The sequence below is a fragment of the Bubalus kerabau genome, chromosome 3 (genome assembly GCF_029407905.1).
Source record: "Bubalus kerabau isolate K-KA32 ecotype Philippines breed swamp buffalo chromosome 3, PCC_UOA_SB_1v2, whole genome shotgun sequence".
NCBI lineage: Eukaryota > Metazoa > Chordata > Mammalia > Artiodactyla > Bovidae > Bubalus > Bubalus kerabau.
This window is the reverse complement of record NC_073626.1, coordinates 48533837-48559985: the sequence shown is the minus strand read 5'-3', so window position 1 is coordinate 48559985 and position 26149 is coordinate 48533837. Positions and strand designations below refer to the sequence as shown.

Here is a 26149-nt window from a genome sequence, read left to right as displayed (position 1 = left end):
GAAGCCCTCAGTGCACCAAACCAGAAAGGTCGGCACGGTGATGGAAGGCTTGTACTCTGCCGGAGTTCCTGATGTTCATAGACACTCGTGGATGAAGGAGATACGCAGTCGTTGATAATATAAAATGCATTGTAGACACAGAGTCGTCCTCGTTACTGTAAAGGTGGCTGAGTTCCGTGTTGGAGTGGTCGTCACCCAGCCCCAGGGACGGGGACGGGGACCTTTGCCGTCTCCCTGCCTCCTTTCAGAGGTTGTCACCCTCTTGTGGTGCTGACGTGTTTGCCCACCACAGCTGATCTCAGCTGTCTGGACCAAGGATGGACAGAAAGACACCACCTTCCTCCTGAAGGACACGCCCCAGAAGTAGCACAGTCGCTTCTGCTGACGTCTTGTGGGCGAGAACATAGCCGGAACATGCCACGTGGAGCTCAGGGAAGCCGGGAGGGTGAACTCCCTGCTGGTGACCATGCCCCCAGCTGAAAATTAAGGGAGCCATTTCTTTGGGAGGGAAGGGTGCGTGGAGAGTTGTGTTGGCTTGATTATCCTAAATTCCTTTTTAATTGAAGTATAGTTGGTTTACAATATTGTGTTTATTTTTGCTGTACAGGAAAGTGATCCAGTTAAATTTTTTTTCCTTTATGCTCTACAGTAGGACCAAGGTTTTGTCCATTCCTTATGTAATCCTTTGCATCTGTTAACCCCAAACCCTGAGTCCACCCACATACCGTCCCCCAGCCCCCATTCTCTTCTCGTGTCTGTGTGTCTGTTTCGGAGGTAGGCTCTTTGGGTCTTATTTTAGATTCCACCTATAAGTGATATCTTATAGGTGTTGGCTTTCTCTTTCTGACTTATTTCACTTATATACTGAATTCTTTGCTTTGTACTTTGTAAATAGTGTCTTTTTTCTTTCCTAGGAGATTTTCCATTTCAAGGAGTTCTCAGTAGCAGATTTGCTGGAAAACTGAATTTTGGGTAGGATTAGAATCAGCCAATAATAATGCTATATTGCAAATGAAAATCAGATAAGAGGGACTTAAAAGGAATGTTGTTGCTTCTCTCTAATGCGGAACCCAGGCTGGCTCCGCAGCAATGCCGGAAACCCCCACTGTCAGCAGCCCAGACTTAGGAGGCTGCCTTCCGGTTCAGAATGTTGCTTGAACGTCATCCGTCAGGTCAGCCAAGAGAAAGGAAGGAAGAAAGAGGGGAGAAGGGATACAGGGGAGCCAGGCATCTTTCATGGAAAATTCCTAGAAGTTGCCACAGCACACTTTTGCTTTCATTTCATTGACCAGAACACCATCATTTGGCCATGCCTGCGAAGCAAGGCTAGAAAGTGTGGTTTTTTCCCCCCAAGCAACAATGAGACTCATCAAAATCAGAGTTTCTGTTACTGAGGAAGGGAATCACCAGCAGGCTCTGCTACACGCTGTCAATTTGGGAAGAACAGTCTAATCTACATACCTGATATGTTGCAACATGGAAAACGATTAGAAAACATTTTGCTGATTTACAGTTGTGTTCACATGAGGCTGTCAGCCCTTGCTCCCCTCCCACTGCTTATAAACACTTGGGTTTGTAGGGACGTCTGACGTTTACAGCTCACGGCCGTGTACGGACAGTCACTGTCTTAGGTCGATCTCCAAAGCCTTTCCTGAAAAAGAGAGTCCCATTTGCCAGTGGATGCGCAGTGGCCCTGTCTGTCACTGTCTTGCAGTGCTTCAAAGTTGCATTGTTTGAGGTTCTGCTTTTCTGAAAGTGGACTCTTTTTTTTTTTTTTCCTATTTTGCTCTCTAGAAGGATTTCCCCCCTTTTGCATATTTTAGCTGTTTCTGGCTCAAGACTGAAGTAGTTGTGAGACATTGATTCTTCCCTAGACCGTGTACAGTGACTGCAGAATTTTTGTCTTAAGACTTCTCTTGAGAAAATACCATGACTTGTTGTTCTCTGTAAAAAGCGACTTTTCTGCCTGTGTAGCAGGGTGGAAAGATTTGATTTACAATTAAACTTGGAAATGCAAAGAAAATATTTTCTGTTGAAAGGGAAGCCTCTGATGCGATTGGTGGGAATGGGAGTCGGTGCAGCCACGGTGGAAAACAGTACAGAGGTTCCTCAGAAAACCAAAAGTAGAGCTACTATATGACCCAGCGACCTCACCCCTGAGCGCATAGCTGGACAAAACTATAATTCAGAAAGATCCACACGCCCCTCTGTTCATAGCAGCGCTATTCACAATATCAAGGAGGTAGAAACAACCTAAGTGGCCATTGACAGATGAATGGATGAGGAAGATGTGTGCGTACACACACACACACACATGCACACACACACAGTAGAATATTACTCAGCCATGAAAAAGAATGAAATAATGCCACTTGCAGCAACATGGATACAATTAGAGGCTATCATGCTAAGTGGGGTAACGCATAAAGAGAAAGACAGACCCTATATCACTTACATGTGGAATTTGAAGTTGGACACAGATGAACTTACCTTTGAAACAGAAACAGAACTTGTAGACATAGAGAGCAGACTGGGGGTTGCCAAGGAGGAGGGGTAGGTGGGGAGGGAGGGACTGGGAGTTTGGGGTTAGCAGATGAAGCTGTAATTCATAGAATGGATAAACAACAAGGTCCTACTGTGTAGCACAAGTAGCTATAGTCAGTGTTCTTTGATAAACCATAATAGAAAAGAACATTAAAAAAAAAGGGTGGGCGTTGTTTGTTTCGTTCTCCAGCTTCTCTGGTGTCTTCGGTGAGCCCATCCTCTGCCTGGTGGAGGAAATGCGCACAGTTGAGCCTGTTCCCAGGCACAGTGTGCGTGGCCGTGTGAAAGCCTCTGTGGTCCCGCGTCCCCCCGTCCGGCCGCTGCCCGCCCCACCCTGCCTGCGGCTCCGGCGAGAGGCGCTGACCCTCCAGCGTGCTCATCCCCCTCAGTGCCCCTGGCTCCCCCGGCACCTCTGCCCTGCCCGATGCCTGTCCCTGGCATGCTGCCGGCTGCTGATTCCAAGTCAGTCACATGGACTCGGGGCTCATTTGTGGCTCAGGCTGTGTCCTTCTTTTCCTTGACTGTCCCTGCGGTCCTGCGGGGGCTGCAGCCCCTGCAAGGTCTGCCCAGGTGACCTGCTCCGCCGCCTCGTTCAGAGCCCCAGGGGACCTCTGGCCAGGCTCACAGGTCCTGCCGCGTTCAGTCTGTGCTGGGAAGGACCAAGGTGATGGGAGGGGAGGCCGGGAGCCGCCTTCTGCCTCCACGCCACTTCTTACCTCCTGCTCCCCTCGCCGCAGCCTGGGCAGGGGGCATCCTCTGACCCTTGGTCTGGCCCCTGGCTCCTTCCTCTCCCACAGTCTGCCTGTCTGAAGCCTACACCGCATTCCCATAGCTGGTCCTGTGGCTTTGATGTCAGGCTGAAAGGGTGTCTTTTCTTCCCTAGAGGAGCCTTCCATGAACTCCTGATGAGGGAAAGGAATAAAGCAATTTGTAAATTTCTCTCTAGATAGTAGCATGGCTAGCAGAGTTACATGGTTCTGCTGAAGAGTCCCAGTGTATCAGTTGAAATGACTCTCCATCTTGTAGTAACATTTCTGTGATTTTTTTTTTTTAGGGTGATGATCTCTTTTGTGTCTAGAGGCAAAGGAGAACCAATGAGTACTTTTCAAAATGCTATTTTATGACACTTGATTTTATGGTGTGTGAAAATTTCAGTGTTCCTCTTTAAAAAATTTGTTGGAGTGTAGTTGATCTACAGTGTTGAATTAATTTCTGTTGTACAGCAAAGTGGCTCGGCACATGTATACATATATATCCTCTTTTCATGTTCTTTTCCATTATGGTCTGTCGTAGGGTGTTGAATATCTGTGCTCTAAGGTAGTCCTTGCTGTCCATCCATCCCATATATAAGATTCTGCATCTGCTCGTCTCAACACCCAGCTTCCCTGGCAGTCCAATGCTTAGGACTCAGCACTTCCACTGCTTTGGCCCCCAGTTCAGCCCCTGGTTAGGGAACTAAGATCTCACAAGCCGCTTGGCAAGACCAAAAAAAAAAAACAAGGAAAAAGTCCAAATCAAACTCCCAGACCTTCCCCTTCCTCACCCCTTTGGCAGCCAACCTCCAGGCTGGTCTTTACGTCTTCTGTTTTGTAGACATGTTCATTTGTGTCTTATGTTCCACATATAAATGATGCCATATTGTAATCGTCTTTCTCTCTCTGATTATTTCATGTAGTATGATCATCTCTAGGTACATCCATGTTGCTGCCAGTGGCATCGTTTTATTCTTTTTTTTATGGCTGAGTATTACCTTGAGTTTCTATTTATATGCCACACCGTCTTTATCTGTCCATCTGTTGAAGGACATCTAGGTTGTTCTGCGTCTTGGCTGTTGTGAATAGCACTGCTGTGAACCTAGCTGTGCCTGTATCTTTCTGAATTACACTTTTGTGTGATGCATGCCCAGGAGTGGGGCTGCTGGATCATGTGGTAATTCCGTTTTTAGTTTTTAAAGGACCCTCCATGCGGTTTTCCATAGCGGTTGCACCGCTTTACATTCCCACCAGTAGTGGAAGAGGATTCTCTCTTCTCCATACCGTCTCCAGCATTTACTAAAATTTCATTGTTCTTAAACTTTTCATTCTCTAAGTCAGCCTCTTTCCTGGTAATTCTAGCAAGAATATGGGGTTTGGTGATCCAGAGATGGGTAAAGCCGATGACTGGCCAGGGGTTGGATAAGTCACTCTTATCTGTTGGGGTCTCAGTGATTCCATCTTTAACTGTGAGTCCGTACCTACCTCACAAAGTCAGGGTGTGTATAACGTGGGGGAGCCATGTGCCAGGACATCTGGGGTGCAGGTGGCCCCACTCATGCTTGTTCCCAGCACCTGTCTGCCCAGGGGGCCGTCTGCCCCGGTGCCCACGGGCCTTCACAGGTGCTCGGGATGACGCCGACTGTCCTGCGTCTGATTCCCCTCCTACTTACGGTCAGTCAGTTCAGTTCAGTCGCTCAATCATGTCTGATTCTTTCCAACTCCATGGACTGCAGCACACCAGGCCTCCCTGTCCATCACCAACTCCTGGAGTTTACTCAGACTCATCTCCATTGAGTCAGTGATGCCATCCAACCATCTCATCCTCTGTCGTCCCCTTCTCCTCCTGCCTACTTATGGTCAGTAGGCTTTCTGTTCTGTGTCCAGGTTTTGCTTTATTTCCTCCATAGACATGAAGTACCTTGATGTTTTGCACACTCATATCACACCCTGCACTTTCCCTGTATCAAAAGGTCTTGTTATCCTCTCCTTCGCACTTGCATATTTAATGCTTTGGGGGATATTTTCTGTAGCTCTTGGGCAGACTTTGCAGCTGAAAAAAATAGGCATTGGTTTATATTACCAGAAATTAGTGAACTAAAAAGTCTGATCTCATCATGTGTACTTTATAATCCTATTTCTTATCTGATCCTTTCAGATTCTGAAAAGTACCCAGACTCTAAATAACTTGTAACTAGCTGAAATTATTCAGGACTTGTAAAATCAAGAACATATGTCTTAATTTAAATACTTTTCCCACATACAGTTTTGACTGAGAAGTATTTTTAGATTTAAGTAATTTATCTTAGAACTATGGAGTCATTTCATTTATCACACTAAAATATTTATGGCTCAGAAGTATTTTTTGACAGTTCGTTTGTGGAATTCCAGACCTAATATATGTGACATTTCAATTTTGGTGGCCATGTTTACATAGCTCTTGGGTCTTCTCAAGGGCTGAATCCTCAGTTATTATAATTAAGCCATCTCAGATTTCACATATATTTCGCTAGTGAATATTCATGAGGCTCGAGAGAGGATAAAGGAGATGGTCTATGTTCAGTCAGTTGAGCACATATACACTAAAGGCCTATTCTGGATGACCTGCTAAAGTAATTAAGTCTGGATCTATCAGCAAAGAGACAGACCCCAGAAAGAATGAGTCACGCAGTCACATAGACCCCATCTAAGGAATAGAACTAAAAAGTTGTTTAGCTATAGAGGACAAACCCTTGGTGGGAGAGGGAAGTGGGGAGGCTCAAGATAGGGGTAGGAGATGAAGAGTTACAAAGTATTGTGTGTAAGGCAGATAAGCAACAAGGATATATGGTGCAGCCCAGTGAATGTTGCCTGTATTTTACAATAACAATAAATGGAATATAACCTTTAAAAACTGTGAATCACTATGTTGTATACCTGTAACTTGAATAATCCAGTTCATCAGCAATACCTCAAAAAAGCTATCAATTTAAAAAAAAGAAAAAATTGTATGAAGTCAGACAAAAATCTGCCTTTACTATGAAAGTCAGTATATTTTGCTTATACTTTTAAAAAAGGTCAGCCTCTACAAAATAAGCTTTGTATTTCTTCTGTTGAATTAATGAATTTCCTTTAAAAAGTTTTACTTTATATGAAGTTACAGTACGTCCACCAGAGGTCCCTTGGAGGATATATATCTCCATCTAATACTTTCATTTATTTTTCATTCCTATTGTGAAAAGGCACAGGAAGTTGTTGTTGTTTATAAATTTCATTATCAATAGAAGTGGATTTCTAAGAAGGTTCATGCAGACAGAAAGTTCTGTTCTCAGAAGCGTTACTGTGGTCTTTGTTGTAGGCTGCATTTTGGAGTGGTGGGCATGTGAGTGGCTGTGTGGTTGCACTGTGCCTGGAGCCGGGTAATCAGCCTTGTTTTCATGGCAGCGGGAGCCTGTGATCAGGGTCACGCTGCATGCTGTAGCCATGATTCAGGTTCTCTGGCTACTCCATACCTCATGCTGTTCACTTGCGATCACTCTTTTTATTATCTCCCTAAAAATCTTCTCCAGAGAAAATTGGTTAACTTACTTCACAAATGGGTTCAAAAACTCACTACTAGACGTAGATCTGCAGCTTCTGAAGCTGCGAGAGGTTAGCAGAGGCCCTGCAGGGTGCCTGATGATGGTGGTATGTGGACTCCGGGCCCGTTTGAGACAAGTGCATGTAAATTGACCCCGGCACCAAGAGGGGTTCCTGTTTTACGCTAAGCATTCTTCTTTTTGTGTGGCTTTCATGATATATTTCCAGTCTTTCTTCAAGTCTTTGAAATGGGTGGTATTTTCTCCATTTTACCAATGAAGAAAAGAAATTTTAGGGACTTTTATCAACTTGCTGCAGCCTATGGACTTCCCAGGTGGCACACTGCTAAAGAATCCACCTGCCAATGCAGGAGACACGGGTTCAGTCCCTGGGTTGGGAAGATCCCCTGGAGAAGGAAATGGCAACCCATTCTAGTATTCTTGCCTGGGAAATGCAGGAGACACGGGTTCAGTCCCTGGGTTGGGAAGATCCCCTGGAGAAGGAAATGGCAACCCATTCTAGTATTCTTGCCTGGGAAATCCTGTGGACAGAGGAGCCTGGCGGCCTACAGCCCATGGGGTGGCAAAGAGTCAGACACGACAGCGACTGAGCACGCACACACACGGTTATTAGCAAGAGAGGGGGTGTGAGGCCAGGTCTTTCTGCCTTCAGAATTGGTGTGCTTTGAAACCACCTTGCTGAAGCTGGGAGAAGCCTGAAGTTGCTCACCGCCCTTCATGCCATCCTCACAGAGCTGCGGCTCCTTAGGCCGCCTGTCTTTACGGGCCTCTCCTCCTGGCCCAGTCGCCCGGGTCTCTTCCACACATATCTATCTGTACTTGATTCACACCTGACGTCGCACCCTTGGTTCTCCATGTTTTGCCTTTTCTGCGATCTGCCTTCTTTTCGAACCAGTTGTACTCTGTATCTCCTTGCCCCATATATTAAAAACGCAGACAAATATAAGTCAGAGATGAAGCAAAACAGATGAAACTCAGCCTTGTTTGCAGTAGTGCAGATCTCTGCGACACTGTTGGAAAGTGCCAGCATCCATCCGCAGGTGAGTGAGTAACCAAACTGGGGCATCCACACGGTGAAACACCGCCCTGGCATCCTAGGGAACAGACCACGAGTACACGGCGGCAGCACGGATGAATCTGAAAAATATGGGGCTGGTGGTACCTTGGGGCCCGCGCCCCACAGTAGAAGCCGCCGCTCTGAAAGGCCCAGCTCTGCAAGTGCGGAGTAGCTTCTGCTCAGCCCAGCTGGAGAGAAGCTGTGGGCGGCAGTGAAGGCCCAGCACAGCCCAAAAAAAAAAAAAAACACCCCCCAAAAATGTGAGGCTGGGGACTTCTGGGTGGTCCCGTGCAGCGGGGGCTGTGGGTCAGTCCTTGGTCTGGAAGCTGAGCTTCCAGCGCCGCAGAGCAGCTCTGCCTGTGCTGCGACTGGAGAGTCCCTGTGTTGCAGTGAAGATCCCGCGTGACACAGAGAGGGTGCTGTGTGACAGCTGAGACCTGGCAGCCAAGTAAATAAACAAGTAGTTTTTAAAAATTGAGCCTTGATCATTAAAAAAAAAGGTTAGCCTGAGTGAAAGAAGCTACACTCAAATTGATTCTATTTATATGAAATTTCAGAACCTGTGAAACTATAATGATCAAAATCACGTTGCTTTGTGTGGGGGGGTTGTGGGGTGGACTGCAAGGGGCACAGGAGTGTGGAAATATTTTGTGTCTTGTTTTGGGTGCCAGGCATCCTAGCAAACAGTTTTTGAAACTCTCTTAACTGAACACTTAGTATTTATTTTATTTTGTTTAAAAAGTAAATTAAGGCTGTGGTTCTTTTGCATAATTCATGGCGTTCATCATGCAGTTTTGCCAGTTCTGGCTTCCAGTCTCTTTTCCCACCGGACGGAAGCAGGTATGGGACATGACATTTTGTAGGCATCCATGCCTGGCACTTTGTGATATTGGGGAGGAAGAAATATTTTTCTACCTTTCTAGGTTCTGCATGGTCCAAGAATTAAATTGATGGGAAACAGGTTAACAGGAGAAAATTAAAAGTTTAATAACATGTATGCATGGGTCCCTTAAATTCCATCTGCAGCTGAAGACAAAAGAAGATATGGAGGTGGGGGCTTGGGACTTTAAAGGCAAGAACGGGAGTTTGGTGAGTGAACATTTGCTGGGCCAGGCAGACGCAGTGGGACACAGCGTGGACTCTGCCCCAGGCCCTGTTCCCTGACCACACGTAGCCGTATTCCTTGCAGATAACTAGAGATAGCTCTGTTCTGGGAACAAGCCTTCTATCTAAATTCTTCAGTCAGCTAGGTGGAAGGTCAAAGTTTCTTCCTGAGTCTTTTGGGCATTGACTGTTTTCAGCTGGACAGAATCCATAGCCAGAGAGGCCTTTTGGGTTGGCAGATTTTGTCCCTCTATGGTGGGTTCTTGAGATACTGTTGAATGCATGGAACACTACCTTCTGAGAAAACCTGGTCCATTAGGAAAAAAGAGTGTATTTGGAATAGTGGGGGCTGAGGAGGATGTTTAACTTGGTCTTCAGGTGCCTGGAAATCTAAGCTTCATAGAAGATGTAGATCAAGCCTTTATGAATTTAGTTACAGAGATTTGCCTACAAAAAAGTGAAGACTGAGTTTGTATATTTTTAGTGGTGTGCTTTGAATTTTTTAGCCTCTAGATGTCAGGTGATGCCTGCAGTTTAAACTAGCATGACTTCTCTAACCGTCTCCCCCTTGTTTTTGGAATAGCTTTGGGCTGGAGCAGGTCTCTGACCCACATCTTTGACCTTAGGGCTGTGAAGGTACTTCACTGCTGGAATAAATCTGAGTTTACAGATTCCCTTTCAGCAGCCAGGCAGAGATGCTGAGCACTCAGTGGAGTTCTGGCTAGTGAGCCACGTGGTGGTGCCCTGCACTCTGGGGGAGCCAGAAGCTTGTCTCCTGGGAAGAACTCCCCATTTAAAGGCCGACTTTCAATGTCTGCCTGAGTCTGCTGGTTCACTCCCAGCCATGCGTGTTTACAATGACACCAGGAGCAGTCAGGAACGGAAGGCATAAGACATTTTTGTATAAACTGAGGGGTTCTCAGCAAAACTCCCACAAGAATGCCTGCCATACAACTTTTCCTTCCAACTGTAAAAAATATATTCCTTGAGGAAAAATGGGAAGAAAATACTGATGTTGTAACTGGCATTTTCATGTCCTGGAAACTTGTCTGTTTAATGAAAGCATGATCATTTTGTTCCCATGCTGGAACTGAGTTGCTCACTTTTCTGTCCTTGGATATTGAAATTATTTCACATTTTTCTGTTAATAGGTAATAATTAATAAGAGCTTCATAAATTTTAAGTACCAGGCAAGGATTATATGTAGTGGTTTTTTTCCACTGATAATCTTTTATTGTTATACAATATGAAGCAAAGAAGTTGTTAATTAAAAATTTTATGGCCAGAAATTTTTAGAGCCACATGTAATAAACAGGGGAGCATGTATAGAAGGAAGAATGGGTTCTTTTTTAAAAAATCAATTTATTTTTTAACTGCACTGGATGGCTTGCCGGACCAAGAATTGAACCTGGGTGCCGCAGGGAGAGCTGAGTCCTAACCACCGGACTGCAAGAGAAGTCCTTTCATTTTGCTATTGAAGTAGAGTTGATTCACAATGTCATGTTGGTTTCAGGTATATTTAATGTTGAGATGACTGTTTCCTTGTATAAATCTCGGTCTGGGCTTTGGATTTTCTGTCTCTGTATTCCAGAGGCAGCGTGGCCTCAGAGGTCAAGAGTATGGGTGGTGAGTCTATCTGCTGTGGTTGATCCCAGATTCTCTCTACTAATGCAGTCAGTAGGAAAGAGAAAACAAGCTATGAAGTTTAGATTAAAAATCTTATATGTTAGAAATATTTCCTCTATATTGATTTTCTTCTACAATATTGTATAAGAATATTCTTATAGAAGAATATTCTTGTGAATATTCAAGTTAATATTCTTATACAATATTCACTTGAGATATGGTACATACTCAGGGAGAAAGGGGGCAGGAGAGAGGCAGGCCTCTTACCTTTACTGACTCACCCTACTCCCTTCTGACTCGACGTCCTGGTGCCTGGGTTTCCTCCACTGTGAGGGTGGAGGAGAACAGCAGATCTCCAGGGTGAAGTATCAAATGCTTAGGGCAGGGCGTGGCTCGGGAGGTGCTGGATTATGTCAGGCATTGTACTTACTAAGTCAGAACACAGAGCATTGTGAGCATTATAAAGGGTCCCATGTCACCGTCACCAGCTCCCCAAAGGTGCCATCAGCAGCACCTCAGGGCGCCCGTTTTCCCACACAGTCAGCTGTTAGTGAAACTTCCTTGAGAGCCTCTGGTACCATTGGCACGTGATCCTTCAGGTTCTCTTTGTTCTTTGAGCCCTGACTTCCGTTATGTAATGTATCATTAATAAATGTGCTTTGACTTTCATCTTATTATATGTTTTTCTTCTTTTTGGGGGCCAGGATAGGCATGTTGTTTTCTTATAAAGACGGGTGGGGAGAGGTCATGGGATCGGAACGTTTGGAAGCACTCTTCTAATAGTATATGATAGAGGTGCATAGAGTCTTTAGAAACTCTGGGAAGTGTCTCTGAGGATCCACTTTTTTGAAACTTGCCTTCGGTTTTCAAGGAAAAAAACTTTGTTGAGAAGGCAACAGTGCTGTAGGAAGTGGAGGCGTGGAAATGGTCAACCCAAGGTGATGCTCTGGTGGATAACCTGGGGAGAAGCTCTTTGCTCCTCTGACTTCAGTCAGAGCTGTTTTCCCTCCTTTGTTATCTGGGGTGTTCTGGGTGAGCTCTGGTTGGGAGAATGCAGCCCTGGCTAACGCGGGTTTGAAGATCTTCTCCGCACAAGACGACGTAAGCCCCAGGGGGTGCTCTCCTGGCTCCCCGGATGCTTAATCATCTGCCCGCCTCTCTTGCTCTTCAGCGATCCTGGGAGGGCCTGTGGGGGGCGTGTGGTGGTGGTTACGGTGGGGGTGATGGGGGTGATGGGGTGGGAGTGATGGGGTGATGGGGTGGTGATAGTAGCGATGGGGGTGGGGGTGATGGGGGTGGGGGTGATGGTGGGGTGGTAGTTGGTGGCTGGGATGGGGTGATGGGTGTGGTGATAGTGATGGGGTGGGGGTGATGGGGGTGGGGATAGTCATGGGGTGGGGGTGATGGTGGGGTGGTAGTTGGTGGCTGGGGTGGGGTGATGGGGGTGGTGATAGTGATGGGGTGGGGATGATGGGGGTGGGGATAGTCATGGGGTGGGGGTGATGGTGGGGTGGTAGTTGGTGGCTGGGGTGGGGTGATGGGGGTGGGGACAGTGTAGGGGGGTGGGGGGGAAGCGGTAGTGAGTGTGGTGGTTATGGTGGTGGTGATGGGGTGGGGTGGGTCATGGCAGAGCCCTTCTGGGGTGCGTTGAGTCACCTGGTTTGTGGCTCCTGAAGTGCACGGGCATGCTTCCTGATTCTGTAACTGAGACAGGTGCCCCCACAAGCTGTAAGCTACCCTGAAATAAAAGCCCTGGGCAGGAGGCAGCCTCTCTGTGAAACAAGCCTCGGTTGATGCTTTCCCAGTGGCTTGGGGTCTTGTTTTTGGTGATCTCCACCTTCTTAGCCTGCCGCTGACCCTCTCTGGGTCTAGCCCAGCTCTTACAGGAGGGAAAGTACATGTGAGTCACCCTGTAATTCCACAGCCTTGGGCGAGTGTAACACAGATAGAGACCTGTGCAGACTTTGTGTCCTGCGTGGTGCCTCAGAACAGCAGCGGTCACGTACCTTCCAGCAGTGTAGCTGCACCTGGAAGGTTCTTGGTGTTCTCGTGTTCCTGTGTTTTTAGGATGCTCAGGGGGAGAAGGTAGATTAAAAGCAGACGCTGGCAGTTTTATATCCTTGGCCAATTCTTGGCCAGTCGTGAGAACAGATACCAGCGAAGTCTTCTTCCGAGCAGAACGCATCAGTGCCCTTTGGTTTCCGGCCGCCGACCCTATGGATCCTGTCCCGGGTCCGCAGCTGCCGCCCTGACAGCGAGCACGCGGCCGAGGCTGAAGGGGCGGGGGACCCGGGAGGGCGTCTGCGGGCGGGCTTCGTGCGGCTATTGTTCCGCGTCAGCCCTGCCTCAGCTTGCGGAGCACATTCCCCCGGCCCTGCCTCAGGATTCCTGACAACCTGGGCAGAATTGGACTGCGTTTTGTTCCATGGCGATTACACTTGGGGGTTGATTGCTGAATATTTTCTGTTATGGGTTCTCCTTTCACGGTCTCTAAAGACTCATCACTGCGTATCCCAGCCTGGGCGCCGCCCTCTGAGGAGGCATCGCCAGCTGCTCCGCCCTTCTCCCCCAGCCTCCAGCCCTCTCCGCGCCCCATCCTCCCCTTCCCCTCCCCCGTCTTCCATTCCCGTCGCCCTCCCCTCCCCCTTCCTCCATCCCCTCTCCCCACAGCCTCCAGCCCTACCCCCTCCTCCCCATCCCCTCCCCCTCCCCTGTCTTCCATCCCCCTCCCCTCCCCCTCCATCCCCATCACCCCTCCCTCCATCCCCCTCCCCTCTCCCTCCATCCCCATCACCCCTCCCTCCATCCCCTCTCCCCCAGCCTTCAGCCCTACCCCCTCCCCTCCCCCTCCCCTCGTCCTCCCCTCCCCAACCCCGTCTCCCCTTCCCCTCCCCCCCCTCAGTACCAGCAGCCTGAGGCAGGTGCCCGCAGTGCAGGTGTTTCTCTCCATGTTCAGATCCCGGTGGATGCGCCTGCCCGTGTCTGTCTTTTCTCTGTGTCTTCTCTAGAGAGAGTTGTTTACTCACTAAGTCCTGTCCGACTCTTTGGAGACCCCATGGGCTGTACCCCACCAGGCTCCTCCGTCCGTGTCCATGGAATTCTCCAGGCAAGGAGACTGGAATGGGGTGCTGTTTCCTTCTCCAGGGGGGTCTTCCCTACCCAGGGACCCAGCCTACTTCTCCTGCAGAGTATTCGATACATAAATAAATAAAAAAACATGAAACACTTTTTTCCTCACAGTTGTTAATAGTCCTACACAGCACATCTTTCTTGTAAAAGGTAGAAACACTCCATCTAGAAAGATGCAAAATGAAATGTGAAATTTACCAGCACCCGCCCCTCCCCTTCTAGTTTCAGCCCCTTTGATGAAATGGCTCTTTCTCAATTTGGTGTATATTCCCTTTCTCTCTGTCTGTCTCTCTCTACATATATATATATATATATATATATAAAATTTTGCATTTTTTCCACTTAACTGTATATCTTGCAATCTTTTTATGTCATATTGTACACGTTTTCCCTTGTTAGTATTCTAGAAGGTGGATTAGGTATGATTCATTCATCTAGTCTCCTACTGACTGACACTCAAGTGGTTTCATATATTTTGCTACAGTAAACATCTTTGTATGCTGATCATATATACACAGATATTTCTTTAGATTTACTACACGTAGAATTGTTCATGCAGAAAGTTGTTTTCATTTGTAATGGATCCTGGCAAATTGCCCTCATAATTTTTTTTTTTTTTTGCCGTTGCACATATGGAGCTGTCTGCCTCTGCTTTAGTTACTGTCATTCTTATAAAAATTTATGCTGGTATGAAATATTTTGCTTCGTGTACGTTTCTTGATTGGAAGGCTGGGGGAGCCTTTCTCTGAATCTTTTTTCATTCCTTCTTTGAATTGTGTGCTGACATCATTTGTAGTCAGGGAGGGACTGTCTTTTTATCTTATTGATTACTAATGGGATTGTTCATCTACTTCGGATATTCTTGGTGTGTATTATATCTATAGCATATATTTTCTTTGTCATTTTTTAAACTTCATTTATAGCATCTGTTGTATCAGGGCTTCATCAGATTTGTCAGCCATTGATATGTTCATTTTTTGGGGGGTGTAACTAGTTTTGAAACCCTCTTCCTACCCAACTATTTTAAAACATAATTTTTAATACTTTCTTCTAAATGGTTTGTTTTAACTTTTTCTCATTCTCCTTTCTGGTATTGTATAGTTTCCTGATACACTGTCAGGGAGGATACATCTGAAGATTGTATTATGCTGTGTGTCTGAGGTACATTGTCAGCACCGTCTCCTTTTTAAGCTGTCTTCATTTCCTTGGGAGAAAGTTTAAGGATTTCTGAAAGAGTAAAGACCTTCTCTATGAAGATGATCATTTAGATGTGTCTCCTTTTGAAGTGTGGCTTTTAACCATGCTTAGATCTAGCAATAAACTGTAGATCATGCTCTGACCAAGGAGCACCTGTGATTGAAAATAATGTCAATTTCATTTCGATTCAGATCTTAACAAATAATAGTTATAAAAAACACTCAGAAAAATCATCAGCGTTGGGAATTTAACGGATAAAAGCAGTAATGATAAAAGGAGAGCCCTAGAGTTTTGATGCTGTCATTTCTTGTAGAAGAGGAAGAATTCTGTTTAAGCGAAGAAGAATTGGACTTGAGAATGAAGAAAAGAGAACCTCTCTCCCCCAGAGTGTTAAACTGCGTGCATCATGCAGAGCACGAGATGTGCTGTGACTGGAAGTAAGGACTGCAGAGCTGGACCAGGCTCCTTGGTGGGGGACCAGTTGTAGGCTTGAAGTCAGTGGGACTTTGAGGTCGTGACTAAGCTGAGGAGTTACTGGGAAATAACACTGGTCTACTCTCTTCCATGGAGTCCTGGGATAGTTTGCAATCTTATTCTTTCTACTGATGAATAGATCAGTGGCGTGATTTTGGTGGAATTGTCCTGAAGAGTCTTGCTTTTAACAAAGTGGGCTGGGGAAAAGCTTGGCTAGGGATCCACGATGTCCAGTTTCTTCCTCTCCATCCGTGGTCCCCCAGAGGCACGGCACACAGACCTATGGACCAGCTGGAAACTGGATGTCAGCTGTGCTCATGGGGACATCATGATGCTTCTGTTATTGGGGAAGAGTTTTCAACCAAAATGGGATTGCGCCTTCAATCTCCAGTCCCAGTGTCCTTGGTCGCGACCCCTGTGGGTGAAGGTCCTGACAGGTGGGCGGGGCTGCTGTTACTGGGATGAGGCCCAGGGCCCGAGTGATGGGGGGCAAAGCTCACGGCAGGGGTAGGGGCCATGGCATCAGGCCTGACTCCTGCCCTGCCCCATCCCTGCCCACCCGAGCTTCCTGGTCACAGCCTGTCAGTCTCAGAAGCTGGTCGTCTCAGTAATCCCAGCTGTTTCTTCCAGCCAGTTTTCCTTCTTCTGTAACAAATCTTACAGCTTCCCCCCGCTGCTTGCACCGTCTTATATCACAGAGGTGCTTCCTGGCAGGAGCAGGGAAATTCCCTAGATGCCCTTTTCCTCTGCCTCCTGTCTTCCCTCACATGGACTCCACACTTTATCTTGTCTTTTCCCTCTGCTCCCCTTCCATCTATCTGTCCCTTCTCTCTCTGTTTGGATAGAGCCTTTTGCCAGGTGGCTCCTCGTCTTCTAAAATTCACACCTGACCGTTATTAGTAAATGCAGAGATCTCATCCTTGTCCTAAATTCCAGTGTGACCCCCTGGGAAGCCCTCCTGAGTATCCTTCCTACACCCTCTAGAATCACTGATCTGCAGAAGGTGAATTCCATCTTTTGTGGAATTTGAAGATTTGGCCACGCCTCACCTTTTCCTTTTTGTTAATTTTTTAAAAGCTGGCATTTTGTTTTCTGAGTACTAAACGATAATATTGCAATACGCTCTTGCAGATTGCATCTTCTCCCCACCCTCTGCCCTTGGTGGCTGTGTGATCCTGGGCAAATGTTTAAGCTCTAAGCGCTTCAGATCCTGCTGTGAGTGGGTGGCGTGATCCCATGATGGATTTTGTTCGCATGCCTGGCAGTCTATGTGTGTTACATGTCTGTAGGTAAAAATAGTACCTGGCACATAGCAGGCACTCCCTGAGTGTTTGCTAACGTTATCACAGTCTTTCAAGAAAGTAGGTAGGCTGAGGCTTTTTGGTAGTGGAGTTTGGGGCTCTGAAACAGACAATTGAAATGGGAGAGAAAGTGAAGGATACTTTAAACTTTTGTAGAAGTTGATATAATTTTGTCACAATCTATTTAGAGTAGACTTAGCAATCATAATTGAATGTTTCAAAGCAGATTCAAAGCCAATGTTCACCTGGCTTTGTCTTTCCCCTTGGCCTGGTCAAAGAGGCAGGTTCCCTGTTGCCAAATGTTTGTTGTTTGTGGAATTACTGTTTGCACAGTTTTTATTCGAGCAGGTCTATTTGCCTAATGTCTCAGACAGAGTTGTGCTGAGGACACTTGGTCTGTTGTTTCTTTAGAACAAAGGTCCTCATTTCTTGACATTTTTCTTCATGCTTGAAAGTGAAGTCCTTTTAAATTGGAGACTCCTTGTTTTTCCTGCATTATTAGATTGGGGCTTCTGTCATTTGGTGACACAGAAAAGAAGTGGGTTTTGGCATCAGATTTCAGGTCCCACTTAGGCTCTGAAATCTCAGGCTAGTTTCTTAATCTCCCCAACCTTGTTTGTGACATCATTAAAATGTGGATGTACCATCCAGCTCCAAGACTCATGGTGAGATTCACGTGGAAATGTGTGAAGGTACAGAAAGAAATACCTGCCGGTGGCATTTCCCCTGAAAGACTTGTGTCTAGCCTATAAGCTCAGCTTCCTGTGTAAATCACCTTCATGGTGTGCGTGTCAGAGATGAGTTAAACTAGTTGAGCTGGTTGTTTTTTTCTTTATTTATTAATCCCGGGGGAATCCTGCCTGGGGGTGTTAGAGGAGGGAATGTGATGAGCTGGTGCTGTGGTGAAATCTAACATCTGATTGGTTTGCCCGGTTGCAAAAAAAGTTAGGCAAGCACAACTTTCTTTTCGAGGGACTTCATTTGAACAGCTCTAAGGGTCAAAGGAGAAAGAGATGATTTAGTTTCTTTTTAGTAAGAGTTGTCTGCGTCCGGGCAAAATAGTGGCGGAGGCGGGCTTTGCTCATGTTTGTTTAAAAGGGGGAGTTGACTGCTTGTGAGTGGGAGTGTCTAGTCAGTGTTTTCCCTCCTGTCCAGAAACTTGCCAGGACTCTGACACATGAGTGCTGGTACGGAAAGCTTAGGGAGCTGCCGGACAGATTTCCCGCAGAAGGATGGGCCAGGTCCTGAGGGACGATGGAGACTGGAACTCGAGGCTGGTGGCGCTGATGTGCTGCATGGGTCAGTAGCCACCTGTCCACTGGCCTCCGCGCTGCAGGGTCGGGGAGGGGTTGCGGTGCAGGACCCGATGGGCCCCACGGCGGGGCTGTCGTAGACTGCGGGGCTCCTTTCAGAATCTGGGCGGGCTTCCATGACCACTCCTGCAGCTCCCTGGACAGGACTTCCCCCTTGTTGTTGGACCTAGGGCACGCATTGAGATACTCCTATAGTTATTTTATGGGTGATACAAAGTGGTTTAGCTTTGATTGGATTTTACCGAAGACCAGACAGTGTAAGTTGTAATAATCGATACTCTTTTTATACTTTTTGTTTTTTCAAACTCTGCTATTGTTTGCCTTCTTTGTCATTGTGGAATGTTCAGCCACATTGTACTTTACGAGGTGATCATAAATGTATGTTTTCATTTAAGACGTACTCTCTAAATGAAGTACTTTTCCAATAGAGGAATGTTTTAAACCTCCATTCAGAAAAATAGCTTGTAAAACAAGCAGAATCAGTTAATAACTCAAGAGAGTCTTTTCCTTTGTGTTGCCTTAGCAACATCGCCCTAAATATAAACCTCAGCGTTAGACCTCCCTCACTGAAGTGAAAGAAAGAGCCATTATGAAACTTATAATTGGAAAATTAGATGCTGTCATCTTGAATACTCCCTCTTGAAATAATATGTGTGGAAAGTGGTAGATCACTGTCTGCCCCGACTTCAGTTATTCCCGGGTTGTAAGTTGCTTTCTAAAAGAAAGTAGAGGCCCTGAGTCCACGTTAACTCTTTCCTTATTACCGTAGCATCCTGGGAGCCTTTGAGGGTAAAAGACCCTCCTTTGGTGTACTTGAAGGGGGCTCATCTAGGGTTACCATGGCTTGAAAGGTTAGGTTATTATTGTTAGAAAACAGTATCAGAATCTATGAATCATGTGTTATTTATTTAGTTCAGGTTAGTCTTCGTGCCTTACCCACTACTTCAGTTGTGGACTGTAATCCCCAGATACTACCTCAGTATTGACCTGCTAAATGTCTAACACCCACCTTACATTTTCAATAGTGCTTTTGAGCTACTATCAACCACAACAAAACGTCAGTGATGGAAAAAGCCTTTATATGGTTGTATTATGTGAATAAGTCTCATTATTTGATCATTTGATGTAATCAGCTTTCTTGATCTGTCACATGGCTAAGAAATTAACCAGTACGTGAGTAGTTTTTAAGAACTTGTGTTCTGTTCTTCATGTTCCTTAAAATATAGGACTGGTTTTTATTAATTTGAGAAAATAAGTATATATTTAAAAGGAAAAATCAGAATTTAATAATCATTAAATATCATATAACTAGATTGCTTCTAATTTTTCATTGTAAATTATGCAATTAATATATCAATGCATATGGCTTTCCATGACCCAAGACATATATTTTTTTATTTTTAAATTTATTTTTTTGAAGTGTAATTGATGTATTATATGTTAATTTCTGCTCTACAGCAGAGTGATTCAGTACATGTATATATATATCATTCTTTTTTAAAAAACAAATGTATTTTATTAATCGTTATGTACTAAAAGGAGTTTGTATGATACACATCATATGTTAGATTTAATGGGACAGAGTAAATTTGTTAGAATACTGGAGTGGGTAGCCATTCCCTTTTCTAGGGGATCTTCTTGACCCAGGGATCGAACTTGGGTCTCCTGCATTTAAGACAGATTCTTTACTGACTGAGCTACCAGGGAAGCCATCATATTATTATGTGATGATTCAGTAAATTAATAAAATTTTGGTAGATAGTTATAGGAATGCTTTCATCTTATTTTTTTGTAGCTTTATATGGAAGCTGTCTATTCTTGAATTATAAGGATTTTTTAAATGTAGTTTATTAAAAAAAAAAGTTATCTTTGACTGCACTGGGTCTTCATTGCTGTGCATGGGATTTCTCTAGTTGTGGCAAGTGGGGGCCCTCGTCATTCTGGCGTGCGGGCTTCTTAATGTGGTGAGTTCTCTGGTTGTGGCGCACGGGCTCTGGGCACAGGTTCAGTAGTGGCGGCCCACGGGCTTGGTTGCTCCCCACAACCCCCACCTCACAATGTGGAACCCTCCTGGACCAGGGGTGGAACCATGTCCCCTGCACTGGTAGGCAGGTTCTTAACCCCTGGGCCATCAGGGAAGTCCAGATTATAAGGCTTTCGAATGAATGGTACACTGTAGGTTTCTGCCTTGACGGTTTAGCATTAGGGTCCTGGATTCCTAACTGGATGGTTAATATGGGGGCTTCCCTGGTGGCTCAGAGGTTAAAGTGTCTGCCTCCAATGCGGGAGACCCAGGTTCGATCCCTGGGTCAGGGTTAATAATGGATGCTGCCAGGTAGGGCTCCCCCAGCCCCCACTCTGTTTTCTTCCCTGGAGGTGAGAGAAGCATTGCTGTTCGACTCTTTGCGACCCCGTGGACTTTAGCCTGCCAGGCTCTTCTGTCCATGGGATTCTCCAGGCAAGAATAGTGGAGTGGGTTGCCACATCCTCCTCCAGGGAATCTTCCACCCAGGGAACGAACCAGCATCTTTTATGTCTCCTGCATTGGCAGGCAGGTTCTTTACCACTAGCGCCACCTGGGAGGCTGCTGCTGCTGCTAAATCGCTTCAGTCATGTCCGACTCTGTGCGACCCCATAAACGGCAGCCCACCAGGCTCCCCCATCCCTGGGATTCTCCAGGCAAGAGTGCTGGAGTGGGGTGCCATTTCCTTCTCCGATGCATGAAAGTGAAAAGTGAAAGTGAAGTCGCTCAGTCCTGACCCCATGGACTGCTGCCTACCAGACTCCTCTGCCCATGGGATTTTCCAGGCAAGAGTACTGGAGTGGGGTGCCATTGCCTTCTCCGACCTGGGAGGCTACTTAGGTTCTTTCTGATCACTTTAGAGATAGCAAGGCTGAAAGATATTTATAACATCACTATTGCTTCAAGAGATGTAATAATGATAGTGATATATACCGCTGTATCTAAGTATATAGGGGATTATACCTTGCTATTCTGAGGAGGATTGTCCTTTGGGAAACATAATTAATTCTCATCACGGGCCTGTGTTTGTTGAGTGCACAGAAGCTTCATGGCCTCTACTGTGGGGTAGATAAAGATGACTAAGGTCTGGGTCATGCCCCAGGGGACTCGCAGGGGACTTCATAAATATTTTGTGGATGGTGATATTGGTTAACAATTATTGATGCAGTTGGTCTTGGCAGAGTAGTTACATGCACAATGCCTGCGGTTCTTACGTTGGGGGTCAGGCCTGTTTCTTTTCTCGTGTGTGGACCACATGGCACGCGGGGTCCTGGTTCCCCAACCAGGGACCCAGCCCTCGCCCCTGTGGAAGCTTGGAGTCCTAACCAGTCTCTGGATTGCCGGGGAAGTCCCAAGGAAAGTTTAATAATTTTAGCATAAATTCTAAGCATTTATATTCAGATTCAGCAACCTTCTATCTCCTTGGTCAGTTTTTCTAGTCTTTAATACCCAGTGTGAAGTTAAGAATGAGACTAGGGGATTCCCTGGTGATCTGCTGGTTGGGACTCCGTGCTCACCGCAGGGGGTACAGCTTCAGTCTCTGGTTGGCGGAAATGGGATCCCATGTGCCGCAGCCAAAAAAAGTTAGGCTAGAGGTTTGCTCACTGAAAGGGAGTGTATTATTGACAGTACCCAGCGATAGTCTCTGTTCAGGTGTCTTTCTGGTTCCCCCTGACGTTGATGGGAAGTGGGAAGGGTTTCCAGGGGATACTTTGGGGAACAAATGCTTGAGAAACGTGAGAGAGACTACGTGGTCTGCCCCCTTCCGTTCTTGATGGCATTAAAGGGTAAGAGAGCTCTAAGTAACATGCCATCACTAGGTAGCTTGCAAAGATGTGGATCTGAACAAACCTTTGGATTACTTTACTGAAAATTATTTATTCATTTCCTTATCATTGAACATTTATTTTTTTTTTCAAAACTTTTGTCTTGAAATAGTTACAGTGATTTATATTGTCATAGATACATTTTGTGCACAACCATCATTCTAGCTGTAGGATAAATTTTAGAAGTGGGCTTGCTGGGATATGTCATCTATATTTTTAAGGCTTTTTATATTTATTGGCAACTTGTCCTAGAGTAGCACTCTCCAGTAGAAATGTTTGTGATGGTGGGAATGTTCTTTATCTGTATTGTCCAGTGTTAGCCAGTACACACTTGAGTTGTGACTGGGTAAGCAAAGAACTGAATTGTTCATTTTATTTTGTTTTAATTAAATTCAAAGTTTAATAGCCATATATGTGACTCGTGACTAGAGTGTTGACACTGAAGTTCTAGAGGATTTAAACCTAAGTACATTTCCAATAGCAATGTGTATGTGTGTATATACACACCCACTGTATGCATATATATATATATATGTACATTGTAGGGGGCGACAGAGGAAGAGATGGTTAATAACATCACTGACTCAATGAACATGAATTTGAACAAATTCTGGGAGGTACTGGGGGACAGAGGAGCCTGACATGCTGCAATTCATGGGATTGCAACGAATCAGACTTAACTGAGCAACTGAACAACAATGCTGCTGCTGCTGCTAAGTCGCTTCAGTCGTGTCCGACTCTGTGTGACCTCATAGACGGCAGCCCAGCGGGCTCCCTGGTTTCTGGGATTCTCCAGGCAAGAACACTGGAGTGGGTTGCCATTTCCTTCTCCAGTGCATGAAATTGAAAAGTGAAAGTGAAGTCGCTCAGTCATGTCCGACTCTAGCGACCCCATGGACTGCAGCCTACCAGGCTCCTCTATCCATGGGATTTTCCAGGCAAGAGTACTGGAGTGGGGTGCCATTGTCTTCTCCGTGAACAACAGTATATACACATATATACTATACGCATATATGTGTGTGCTTAGTTGCTCAGTTGTGTCCGACTCTTTAAGACCCTATGGACTGTAGCCCCCCAGGCGGCTCTGTCCATGGGATTTCCCAGGTAAGAATACTGGAGTCGGTTGCCATTTCCTTCTCCAGGGGATCTTCTCAGCCCAGGGATTGAACCCATGTCTCCTGGGTCTCCTGCACCCCAGGCAGAGTCTTTACTGCCGAGCCACTGGGGAAGCGCCACTGTTCCCTTGTCAATATGAATTTATTTTTTCATAAAATCTTGGCAACTTGATAGGTAAAAAAGCTTATTTTTATTACTTTATTATTTTGTATATTTTTATGTTATATACATTTATATATATAACTATTTACATATATTGTTATTTTATTATTATTTGCTAGTGAGGTTGAGTACCTGTGGGCATTTAATTTTTCATTTTAAAAATTAATTTTATTAATTTCATTTCATAAATTTTAATCATCTTCATTGTTTGCCTTTTTTTGCCCAGTTATATAAATATATTATATTTCTGATTGTTTATAGAATTTCTGGGATGTTTTTCTTCACACTTTTCCAGACATCCAAGCCACACTGTACGAGCTTTCAATTCTCTCTTTCTTTGACAAATATTAATCAGCCAGTCACAGCAACTGGTACAGAGGAACTTCCATCCCCCGCAGACAAACCACTCCAGGCCTCTCTTTCTTCACGTGGTCCTAGCTCGTGGTAAAGTGTGGTAATCACTTTCGTCGTTCTCAAAGCCCTCTTCAGACATCATCAGTGGCATTTCATCCAAGTGGGCAGACTCATCCTCCAGCTGGTACCTGCTGGGCCTGTCGGCCCCCGGCCCGGGCCCCGCTGAGCTGAAGTAGGCCGCGCGTTTACGGTTGGCCGTGGCCACGGCCGCCGCGCTGCGCACCGGGTACAGAGGGATCTGGTCCGCCATCCTCTGGCCGCCACCTTCCCGCCCCTCCCCGATCCCTATTATTATACTCATCTTTTTCTTTTTTATTTGTGCTTTTTGTAGTTAATAGTAACTAATAGATAGTTTTCCCAGTTGACATATACAGGATTTTTTGTTTATGTTTAAATTAGTGTAAAAGATATAAATACTTTTCATACATAGGACAACCATTTTCTTTTTTTAAAAATTTTATAGGATTATAGTTGATTTGCAGTGTTGTGTTGGAGAAGGCAATGGCAACCCACTCCAGTACTCTTGCCTGAAGAATCCCATGGATGCAGGGGCCTGGTAGGCTGCAGTCCATGGGGTTGTCAAGAGTTGGACACAACCGAGTGACTTCACTTTCACTTCTCACTTTCATGCATTGGAGAAGGAAATGGCAACCCACTCCAGTGTTCTTGCCTGGAGAATCCCAGGGACGGGGAAGCCTGGTGGGCTGCTGTCTATAGGGTCGCACAGAGTCGGACACGACTGACGTGACTTAGCAGCAGCAGCAGCAGGACTGTGTTAGTTTCAGATGTGCAGCAATGTGATTCAGTTACACATATGCATATGTTCATTCTTTCTGAGATTCTTTTCCCATATAGGTTATCACAGAATATTGAGTAGAGTTCCCTAGGCTATACAGTAGATCCTTGCTGATTGTCTCTCTGATATATAGTAGTGTGTATGTTAATCCCAAACTCTCGATTTATCTCCCATCCCATTTTTCCCCTTTGGTAACTGTAAGTTTGTTTTTGACATCTGTAAGTCTGTTTCTGTTTTGTAAATAAGTTCATTTGCATCACCTTTTAAATCAGCAAAGTGATTCAGTTTTATATGTATATATATATATATTCCTTCTTGTATCCCTTTCCTCACAGTTTATCACAGGATGTTGAATGTGGTCCCTTGTGCTGTACAGTAGGGCCTAGTGTATCCATCCTGTGTAAGCGTTTGCATCTGCTGATCCCACACTCCCATTGCTTCCCCCACCTGCTTGGCAACCAAGTCTGTTCTCTATGTCTGTGAGTCTGTTTCTGTTTCATAGGTTGATCTGTGTCATATTTTAGGTTCCACATTTAAGTGACATCATATGGCATTTGTCTTTCTGTGTCTGACTTTCTTCACGCGGTGTGGTACTCTCTAGGTCCGTCTGTGTTGCTATAGCATCGCTCTTTTTTATGGCTGAGTAGTAGTCCATCGTATGTATGTACTGTGGCTTTATCCACGCATCTCTCAGTGGACATTTAGATTGTTTTCATGTCTTGGCTGTTGTAAGTGGTGCTGCTGTGAAGATTGAGGTGCATGCATCTTTTAGAATTATGGTTTTCTTGGATCTGTGCCTGGGAGTAGGATTGTAGGATCATATGGTTGCCCTGTTTTTAGGCAAGCGATTTCAGAGATACTTTCCTTCTGTTACAGTAGTTTATGGGGACTCAGGGACGAAGAATGAGGAGGGAAAGAGATGAAGAGAGTGAGGCCTGTTTGCCCCCAAGGAAGGGAAGGAGATGTGGATCAGTAAGAGGAAAGGAAAGAGGACCGCAGAGGGGAGAGGAAGAGCCATCCCCAGATGGAGAGAGAGGAGGAGGGAACAGCACAGCAAGGATTCTTGCCTTGGAGTGGGACACGGAGCGGGTATGGCTACCAGCCTCCTCTGTAGGCGTTGGAGATCAGCGTTCTCTTTGAAATGATAACTTGATGAGCCAGAGTATTCTAGTGCTTTCCCTCCTAAATCATAAGACCTCCCTCACTGTTCTCTGAACCATGTCTAGAAACCAGGACGGCATCACCCTCCATGCCAAGGATCTAGTGAGGTGTTCCGTTGTTACCAGATGGTTCAACACAGGGAATCTAACAGAGAAGCCGCTTGGTTTGTAATTCAAGCTAGAGGACATGAATTCAGTCATGCCTTTCAACTTTACGTGTTTGCGAAATAATCATCGACACATCTTTTAACTGCTGGAGGTCTTGGTTTCCTCTTCTGTGAGATGGAAATGACCCTACCTTTTGTGGTCTTCAAGACCAAGTGGGATGTAATCTGTGACCAAGTGCTTTGGAAGTTCATGCAAGGGCTTGCCCTAAGCTGGTGGTGACGGAGGGGGTGAGAGGGCTTCCTGGTGGTGGTGGCAGAGGGGGTGAGAGGGCTTCCTGGTGGTGGTGGCGGTGGGGGGAGAGGATGGTGCAGCAGAGGTCAGTGGTGGCAGACGCCTCATTATGAAGAGGTCTCTCAAACCTCACGATGTAAATTCAAGTGCACTAAAGAGTACCTTTTGAACATCTTAC

The 26149-nt window shown here is 45.7% G+C and overlaps 1 protein-coding gene across 18 annotated transcripts in view; it reads left to right on the top strand.

The window, feature by feature from the left end:
- DST (dystonin) overlaps positions 1-26149 on the top strand; it is a 514655-nt gene that overhangs the window by 193873 nt on the left and 294633 nt on the right. The window contains exon 1 of one of the 18 annotated variants that reach the window (XM_055571794.1): positions 17924-18061. The exons of the other annotated variants lie outside the window; for them this stretch is intronic. Coding sequence (XP_055427769.1) covers positions 17995-18061 — 67 coding nt within the window. The 5' untranslated portion in view covers positions 17924-17994. Of the gene's footprint in view, positions 1-17923; positions 18062-26149 lie in introns of those variants that run through there. 18 annotated transcript variants of the gene reach the window in all.